Source organism: Vigna unguiculata, chromosome 6 (assembly GCF_004118075.2).
Source record: "Vigna unguiculata cultivar IT97K-499-35 chromosome 6, ASM411807v1, whole genome shotgun sequence".
In the NCBI taxonomy this organism is placed as follows: Eukaryota; Viridiplantae; Streptophyta; class Magnoliopsida; order Fabales; family Fabaceae; genus Vigna; species Vigna unguiculata.
This window is the reverse complement of record NC_040284.1, coordinates 21,363,076-21,373,450: the sequence shown is the minus strand read 5'-3', so window position 1 is coordinate 21,373,450 and position 10,375 is coordinate 21,363,076. Positions and strand designations below refer to the sequence as shown.

Sequence of the window (10,375 nt, the reverse complement as noted above, 5' to 3'; positions counted from 1 at the left end):
GGAATGATTACGGGTAGAACGCATACCTTTACGAAGGGCAATGGGAAGATCAGACTCAATTGTTGGAACCGGAGGAGACAAATAACTCGGCACTTGATGTGAGTCATGAGTTGGTGGTTGGCAACGATGTCTTCTGCTATAAACCTGAAGAGGTGGTCTATCTGCAATAGGTACACTCGGAGGTGGCTGAAGAGAATCCGAGGTGGCACTGGAAGTGGGCACACTAGGAGGATCACACACAACAGGGATATCTATAGTAGTAGATGGTGGCTCACAACGAGAAGAGGGGTGTGTGAAGTAAAAAGAAGACTCGTCAAAGGTGACATCAGCGGAGATAAAATGACGGTTGAGGGAAGGAGAGAAACACTTATACCCTTTTTGTGAGCGGGGGAATCCTAAGAAGACACATTTGTGGGCTCTCGGAGACAACTTATCCAAGCCAGGACTAAAATCATGAACAAAACATGTGGACCCAAAGACTTTAAGAGGTAAAGGGTGAAGAGGGTCGTGAGGAAATAAAATAGAATGAGGAACTTGGTTATGCAAGACTGAAGAAGGCATGCGATTAATAAGATAACAAGCAGTAAGAACCGCATCACCCCAAAAATGTGAAGGAACTGCACCATGAATTAAAAGAGTGCGAGTTGTTTCAATAAGGTGCCTATTCTTGCGCTCAGCCACTCCATTTTGTTGGGGTGTATAAGCGCATGATGTTTGATGAAGAATGCCCTGAGAAGCCATAAAATGTTTGAAGGATTGAGAGAGATATTCACGACCATTATCACTCCGCAAATTTCGGATAGAAACCCCAAACTGTGTTTTAATTTCATGAAAGAATGATTGAAAAATAGAGAACAACTCAGAACGATTTTTCATTAAATATAACCAAGTACATCTTGAATAATCATCAATAAAAGTAACAAAATACTGAAAACCTAAAGTAGACTTAACACGACTAGGTCCCCAAATGTCCGAATGAACTAATGCAAAAGGGGACAAAGCTCGTTGTGAGACACTACAAGGAAACGAACTACGACTATGCTTTCCTAATTGACAAGACTCACACGACAAACTAGATAATTTGGACAAGCTGGGGACAAGTTGTTGCAGTTTGGCAAGGCTGGGATGACCAAATTGTGCATGAAGAAGAAGGGATGGTGATTCCATAGCCGCGCCAACATGTGAAGGAGGACGAAGATGATACAGACCATGAGACTCACATCTGGTGCCAATCATGTGTCTCGAACTCCGGTCCTGTAAACAAACAGAATCTTTGGTAAAGGAAATAATACAATCAAGAGAACGAGTTAGTCGACTGACAGATAATAAATTGAATGGAGACCCAGGAACATAAAGAACATGATCAATGGATATGGATGGAAAAATATTAACAGTACCAACACCATGAGATGAGACTCTAGACCCATCAGCCATTGTAACTGAGGGTAAATGATCCGGACAAGACAAAGAAGAAAACAAAGATTTGTTACCAGTAATATGGTCTGTGGCGCCTGAGTCAAGAACCCAAGGACCAAGAGAATCAGAGTGAGTCAGGCCAACGAATGATGTACCTGTGCGTGCAACAGAGGCAGATGTAGTGGAACTAGAACTTTGACGTTCCTCATACCATTTGAGAAAGTCGTTGAAAATGGCAGGGTGCCCTGCGGTATCAGATGAAGAAGGATCCACAGTCGCTGATCGGGGAGGAGGATCAGAGTGAACTACTGCAGCAGACCGAGGAGGACGTCCATGTAGAGCATAACATTTGTCAATCTTGTGGCCTAATTTGCCACAATGGTCACACTTGGGTCGTCCCTTTCCCGGCTTGCGAGAACGATTGCGATCATCCCGCTGAGAGACCAAGACTGAGGAATCATCAGCACAAGTAGATGTATCAATGATTTGTTTTCTTGGCACACGTAAAAGGGCAGAACTAGTAGCAGTGAAGTTGGGCACAACAGGAGACCCCAAAATCTGGTCGCGAACATGGGAATATTCATCAGAAAGACCATGTAATGCCAATAACATAAAGAACTTTGACCGTTGCTCAAGTTCTTCAGCTGGAGTGGAGGCCGGAGGCAATAACTCATTAAACTCATGCAGAAGGGCATGAATTTTGCCCAAATATTCAGCCATGGGTCCAGGACTCTGCGGAGCAACAACTTTGAAAAGATCCTGACAAACACCATAAAGACGCTGAGTGTCATTGGTGTATAACAATTTGGCCTGTGCCCAAACGTCTGAACATGTTTCATATGAACGAAACATTTGTTTCAGCGAAGAGTTAATGGTGGACTTAATGATGATGCATAATTGGGCATCAATTTTCGTCCAGCGGGAAACTTCATCTGCAGCAACTGTAGTTACACTCTGGGTGAGATGATCTTCATATCCTTGACTCTTGAGCCAAAGTTTGATATCGGATGCCCATGTCGCGTAATTTGTGCCATCCAACTTGTCAATGGATAAATGCACATTGACGTAGTTGGTATAAACAGAGGGTTCAGACAGCGGAGTGCTTGAAGATGACACACTCGAATTGGCAGCGGAAGAAGCCATAGAGGGAGAAACCCTAAAAATTCAAGGTGCTCCGATTGAAACAACAACCACAGATTCAGAAAGAGCTCAAGAAGGCGATTCAGGCGAAGTTGATCGGCGCAGAAAACGACCGGCGACGCGCCGTCACGCGCGGCGGAGAGGTGGCGGCTGCCGGAGCTTGCGGCGACGCGTGGAGGCGCGTGAGAGCTCCGATGGCGGCGATCTCTGCGGCGTTGGAGTCGCCTGGCCGAGACGAACAAAACCGTCTGGTCGTTGGTCGAAACTGCAGCTCCGGCGACGGCGGCGGAGGCGACGGTGACGACGGCAGAAGCGGCGGCAATGAGCGGCGGCGGGACGATGGCTGTAGTAAACTAACCTAAGCTCTAGATACCATGTAAAATAAGATGAAATAGGGTTTTGGGATTAATCTCCCTTGTGTAAACCCTACACAAAGGACAGTTTATTTATATTGATAATGGGCCAAATCCCAGAAATACATAATGGGCTGAGCCTAACTATTAAACACAATATTATATCATCTAACAAGTTCAAAGTCTGTTGATACACCCATGGATCCCAATACTAAACTTCTACCAAATCAGGAGGAGCCTATATCTGATCCTGAGCAGTATAGACGATTGGTTGGGAAATTGAATTATCTTACCGTTACTCGTCCTGACATTTCCTTTGCAGTCAGTGTGGTAAGCCAATTTCTTAATTCTCCATGTGAAGATCATTGGAATGCAGTCATTCGCATCTTGAAGTATATTAAAAAATCTCCTGGAAAAGGATTGTTATATGGTTCTAATAACCATACAAAAGTTGTTTGCTATTCAGATGCTGATTGGGCAGGATCTCCTTCTGATAGAAGGTCTACATCTGGGTATTGTGTCTCCATTGATGGTAACTTGATCTCGTGGAAAAGTAAGAAACAGAGTGTTGTAGCAAGATCCAGTGCAGAAGCAGAATATAGAGTTATAGCCTCAGCTGCCTGTGAACTTGTTTGGCTCAAGCAATTGCTTCAAGAGTTACAATTTGGAGATGTTACTCAAATGACACTTGTGTGTGACAATCAGGCTGCTCTTCATATTAGCTCTAATCCTGTCTTTCATGAGAGGACCAAACACATTGAGATTGATTGTCATTTCGTTCGGGAAAAGGTTATGTCTAGAGACATCAAGACTGAGTTTGTTAACTCAAGTGATCAGTTAGCAGATATTTTTACTAAGTCTTTATGGGGGGCTAGAATTGATTATATTTGTAACAAGCTTGGCAGATACAATTTGTATGCTCCAGCTTGAGGGGGAGTGTTAGATATTGTTTGATATTATTAAGATATTGTTAGATATTGATAACCACAATAACAAACAATATCTTCTATTTAATCTTTTTATTTTCAGTTACTCTTTTTACTTGTACCTCTCTCTATTATAAATAGATTACCCTATGTGTGGTTTATACACAAGGGAGATTAATCTCGATCCCTATTTTCTTTATTCTCAACACACCGAATGAAAAAATGAAAAATGAAGCGGAGGAATAATCAAATGAGATAAGTTTAGATACGCTCATGCAATCTTTTTCATGAGAATTGGTGAAAGAAGTAAATTAAAAGATGGCAAATTGTTGAATCGTGTGATACGTATCAATGATAAATCCTATGATCCAAGTTGATAGGCAACCAAATCCCGTCAAATTGTAGGATTTGAATTGTGAATCATAGAATTTAATAACTTCAAAGGACATCTTTAGCAGGTTACTAGATCAATAGGATCAAATAGGGGTCAAAATATACAATTTCAGCTAGCACCATGTGACTTAATAACTGAACCACTAATCTCAAAAGGTAACAAGAGGAATATTGATCAAAGAGCTTGCTTGCACATAGTGATGGTGAACACTGATATATAACAAGTTACAATAGTCTGTCCAATAATGTTCTTGTGCACATTTTTGTGGACCATGAATCAGGCTACAAATTTCAAGCAACGAGTATCATTGTGCACATTTTGACATCTATAGGAACAAAAGCGCATACCACATCTCACACAAGTGTAATTAGCAGAAAACCCACAAACAGTGCAGAAGTGGCGACGGGAGGTTGAGCTTGGAGGTCCAACTGCGGCTTTCCAATAGGAGGGCACGTGAGGTGGCAATGATTCTAAGTTAGCCTGCAATTGCAGGAGGTGGGTTAACAAAAACAGAAACCAAGGCAAGAGTAAAACAAGAGTGTCACTAGTGTGTGTGACATGTGGTGGATGTAATCACTGACCTCATGCAAGAGCTCAAGGAATGTTCTCGGGGCCCTCCTAGCTTCAAGTGCTTTTGCCTGTCTGGTCTTTCTTTTTGTGCCTTTAGACTGCTTTTTCTGTATATAAACTGTAAAGAAAAGGAACTAAGTGAATTTCAAATTTTGATAATAATCAAATAGTTTTTAAAATCTATACTATACATAATTTTTTGTAATAGATTTTAAAACATAAAAATTTCATAAAAGGATCTTTAAAAAATTACACTCCCTGAATTTCAATCAAGTTGCAGTCAGTACCCCCTTTTACCCTAAAAAAACGTTTTGATTCAGGAAATATCAAGTTGGAATTTACATTTTCAAGCAGTCGTTAGATGAAGATTGCATGGCTCAGATCTTGAATGAATGTTTTTAGTCTGCTATAAGTGATCTAAATCCAACAGTTACATGCTGCCAATTGCATGAATGCGTGTAAAAGTCTGTAGAAGCAATCATGGGTCCATTTACAATTTTAAAAACTAAATGGGCCTTTACTCTAAAATTAACACTAACAGAAAAAATGAAATAAAATTAAGTAAAATAGCCTTCGTGTCCCTAAAAGTATATGGCATTTTGATAATAGTCCTATAAAGTAAGAAAACTCAAAAGAAGCTGGTGAAAGTGTAATATATTAAACACTTCACTACAAAACTCAAAAAGTCATCCAACTAAAGGTATAAGTTATGTTCAAGGACTAAAGTTACATTAAGTTTAGGGACTACTGTTTTAAGTTTCATGGTTTCAAGCATTTTACAGTTTAACTATAATGATGTTTTGCCTAATAAAATTCTGAAACAAAAGGAAAAAAAGAAGTAGAGAAGAAACCCTAACATTGATCCTCCTCGTCGAGAGAAGCTTCATCATCATCGTTATTGGCATCTGCAATTTCAAAACCAGCATTGTCATTCTCCAAAGCATCCAAGCGCGCAAGTGCCGCCTGAATTAAATTGTAACAGAAACGCACTTCTATCAGATTCCTCATTCAATTTTATGTTCATACATATTGTTTTGAAAAATTGAAAAACAGAAAAAATAATTGATAGGAGACAGTTGCCTGAGTGCGGTTGTCGGCACTGGCAAGTGCGGCGGCCATTTTGGACGCAACTTTTCGCGTTCGGCTTGACATGCGGCGAATCGAGCTGGAACCGTCGTCCTCCATTCCTAACTCCGTGGAATCACCGACTCAAAGGCGTCACCGGAAACACGACCTTAATCTTTCTGATGATTTGTGAGAACTTGACTAGTGAGCGATTTGAAGCTCTACGTTACGTCACCACACTCCCTTTTTGAAAGTTCTCGCGACCCCTCTTATTTTATTTATTAGTTAACTAATCTATCAAAATATGATGAGATTCTCAATTTTTGTATACATATTTTTTTAAAGATTTAAATATGTTTTTCTCCTGCAGTTGAATTTTGAAATAATTTTAGAATTAATCTTTTTTTCAAAATTTTATATTAATTTAATTTTTTATTTTTAAAATACATGAATTTAATTTTTTTAACTAAATTTTAATTTCAGAATCAAAAATATATTTAATTTTTTTAAAATTAATTTTATAAAACCATTTTATAAGCACATGCCCTATGATTCACAGGGTTCAATTTATTTTAATTAATTACAATGTTAACAATATCATTATTCAAATGACAATAATCAGGGAGAGAATTCTATTACAAACGATGTATTTCTAATTATAAATATAAAATTTCTTAATCGTTATTGGATTACTAACTTAATTAGTCTTACGCCACTTTAGTTTCATACAAAATTAATAAGTTATTAACTACAAATAAAATGAAAAGTGTATTCAATATTATTCTTAAAATACAGACAAAATAATTTCTTCCAAAAAATACTAAACGGTACTTAATATTTTCTGTTTTGAATTTGTATTTATAAAAATAATTATATAATTATATAGTTAATACAGAAGTAGGTAATCCTTAAAATAATTCTGAAAAATTCACATGTATTTGTTGATAAATATTTTTTAAAAAGTCTGCTGTCACGATTTTTTTTTGTGAAAAAAAAATCTGTATCGAATAAATGATTTTTTAATAGTTTTTTTGCTGCAAAATTTTAATTTAAGAAGAAAATGTCCAAATTAACACTGCGTAAGGAATTCTACAAATAACTATTTTCGGATGATTTTATCCAACAAAATTTGCATGTATTTGTATTTGTTCTAACAACTCCAAAAATAGAATCATTTTACCTATAGAGTTTTCACATTCTTCATATTAAGCAATTTCTCCATAAAAAAATCATATATAAACAATAATAAAGTGTCACTATAGTTTCCTTATTATCCGGTTTTTTTCTCAAGAAAAACTAACTCCTAATAGAATAATAAAAAAAAGTAGCAAATACATATTATATATAATATATATATATATATATATATATATATATATATATATATATATATATATATATATATATATATTAGTTATGATTATAGTCATAGTCATACAGGTACAAAGCATTTGACACCACTTTTACCCTCAAAACTTAAGGTAATGGTGTTATATGTTTTTATTTTTATGTAGTGTTTAATTTTGTCTATTATATCCAATGTGAAACTTTTGACTTACACTTGAATTATTCCCAATAATTATTATGTCTTGAATTCAAATTATTAAACTAACTTCTATTGTCTATTCATGTTATCTGCTCTCATTTTTATTTAAGTCATAATAGTAATTATAATAGAAGAGAATACAACAATGAAACATTAAAAAAATTTATAAGTTAATGATAATTTTGAACATTTAAAAAAAATTATATATACATATAAATTTCTAACCTTTTAACTATACATATATTCATAACAACAACCACAAGCATTCTAGACTCCATTTCAAGATTATATATTGATTTAGACACTATAAGTCATGCACCTGTCATGAGATCATGAAACAAAAAGCATCATTGGCTTAAATTCACATATCTTGATCTCATGACAGAATAAGTTCACTTTTAGACTCATAAAAAAAAGAGTCTTCGTCCTAGATCCCGCTATAAGAGTTGTCTTCAACTCTCATCACCTAGACTTCGTCTTCTTTGCCAGTTTGTAAGTCAAATAGAGTTTAAGATGACTTTAAAGGAATATTTGTCCTTAATCAATGCATAACATTAAGATAACAAAATTTGCACTACTCCTTAGAAGCACTAAATTCATACATGACATTCAATTCAATAGTCCAATCCTTTCATCACATTCATATGCTTCCATTCTTCCAAAACCATCACACTTCCATAGATTAATTATTCCTAACCATTTTCCACAATTCAAGCCACAAATCAACTCTCAATTTAATAGACTCGCTTAACAAGTTCACTTGCTCGTCCAACGAACTTCCCCTTGAGGAGTACTCACTTAGTGACTAAATGTCTTGCCCAACGAGTCAAGTACTGAAAGAAAATATAAAATAATTTACCCAGTGAGAACAGACTCATCCAACCATCCCTCCTCCTAAGCCTCTTTGCCAAACTTAAATTTTATTTTCGTGTAGCGAGAGTCTGCTTGTCAGGCGAGCAGACTTTTCCATGTCTCTCTGTCAAACTCAAATTTAACACTCGCCCAACAAGGAATAAGCTTACCATGCAAGTTCACATAAGGCTGGCTCATAATTATGCATAATCAGTAACTCCAATGGGAGTTTTTCTTCTCTAAACAAATCATAAACAAACCAGTTTGATAAAAATGACCCATTTGATTTAAAGATTTCACTTTACAGTTTAATCTCAATTTCACAACATTAAATGTCGCTTTCATCATTCAACACAAATTCACACAATCAACAGACTTTCACCCAATTCAACAGATATCAACAAGAATAATATACTAATTCAATCATCAATCCACATACTACCAAACACCTAATAAACAATGCAATTAAATTGTGCATAGATTAAAATTAGTTTCCCTTACCTTAGTTAAACATCTAATCTCACAAATGTTCTTTAGAGCTCTATTTCTCACAAGATGACTTAATTAGCCAAACAATACCCCAATTAGAAATCTAAATATATCATCATGATCTTATATCAAAACATTTTCACTTATAACACCTTTGGGTCACATGCATTGCACCTCAGTTCACATACAACTCAAAGAGCAAAAAAACTACCTTAAAAGGATAACGACGAAATCTACTCTCTTTTTCACTTTGATTAGGTGAATATGTATAAACTTCTTAACTATGATTTTTAATCTTCAAAAGGATGAAAATTAGGGTCAAAAATCAGGAAATAGAATCATCAAAAAGTTTTTAGAAAGAAAATTTAAGATATATTTTTATAAAATGAACTTTAAATGAAAAATCTACTTATAGATATAACCTTTTACTGTTAAAATACTCTAGTGTCACCTTTTAAAAACCACAAACCACATTTCTCTTAGATTATTTTATAGATCTCACATTTGTTTGATAATTAATTTTGCAAGCTTTTTTTATCATATATTTCACATGAAAAATTAATAGACAAATATGCAGGTAAGTATTATTTTAATAATAATTATACTTCCGCGGAATACTATTTTACAAATTTTACCCATCAATATTTATTTTTCTACTTTATTGTTAAATATCTAATTTTGTACATATTTCATCATTTAATTTTTTAATTTATATAGTTTTAATTTCTGTACATTTTAGTTTTAAGAAAATATTATATTTCATAAAAAGTAGAATAAAACAATATAGTTTCTTAAAAAAATATGTTACATATTAAAAAATTAAAATAAAATAATATGGAACAGTTTTATAAAGATATATAAGAATTTGTTTAGATGTCCACGAGAATAAACTACATTAAATTGAAAATTATAATAATTAAATGTATTAAATTAGTATCTTATATTGGTCATACAGGCTAAGTATAATGTATGACAAGATCAAATATAATAATTCAATGTATGAAATAGGTATCTTATATTGGTCTTGTTGCCAAAAACATAACACATTACAAGATAATTGAAAGTTTTAATCTGTTCCACTAAAAATTAATTAGAATATTAGGTCATTGTACCAATTAATGATTTATGTTGCAATTATGTTATATTTTTATCTTTTCACTAATATAATATAAACTAGAGTATTTTTTAATTTTAAATTATAAAATAATGTTAACAAACTAAAGTGGATTCACAAACTCAAAATACTTATCGATCTTGCTAAATTAGTCTCAGAATGAATCAAAGGAGTGAACTCGACCCAGTTTTACATTTCATTAATTTCACTGTTATATAAAATGTAGATAGATATATATGATCTGCATTAGTTATCATTTAACTGTTTCTTTAGTTTTGAATGTACGATAAGAGAGAAAACGTTAACTCATAACTTGATAAAAAGAACGATTTTTTTTTTTCTTTCTTTCTGTTTGATCTATACTTACCTATGATTATGAAGTAAGAGATTCATAACTCTAGAGAACATGTACATCATCTATTCTTTTCTAAGAAAAACTAGGATTTTGTCTTCATCTAAATGCTATTCTTGATATTCACACACAATTTGGTTAATTTATCTATCTTATTT

General features: G+C 34.3%; 1 protein-coding gene across 1 annotated transcript; it reads right to left on the bottom strand.

Moving 5' to 3' along the window:
- Positions 1 to 4,416: 4,416 nt before the first annotated feature.
- LOC114188739 (SWR1 complex subunit 6) lies at positions 4,417 to 6,142 on the bottom strand. The gene is made up of 4 exons (XM_028077371.1): positions 5,880 to 6,142; positions 5,657 to 5,762; positions 4,811 to 4,917; positions 4,417 to 4,709 (listed from the first exon to the last, which is right to left on the bottom strand). Exons 1-4 carry the CDS (start codon positions 5,982 to 5,984, stop codon positions 4,506 to 4,508), a joined length of 522 nt encoding a protein of 173 aa, XP_027933172.1. The 5' UTR covers positions 5,985 to 6,142; the 3' UTR covers positions 4,417 to 4,505.
- Between the last annotated feature and the right edge of the window lie 4,233 nt (positions 6,143 to 10,375).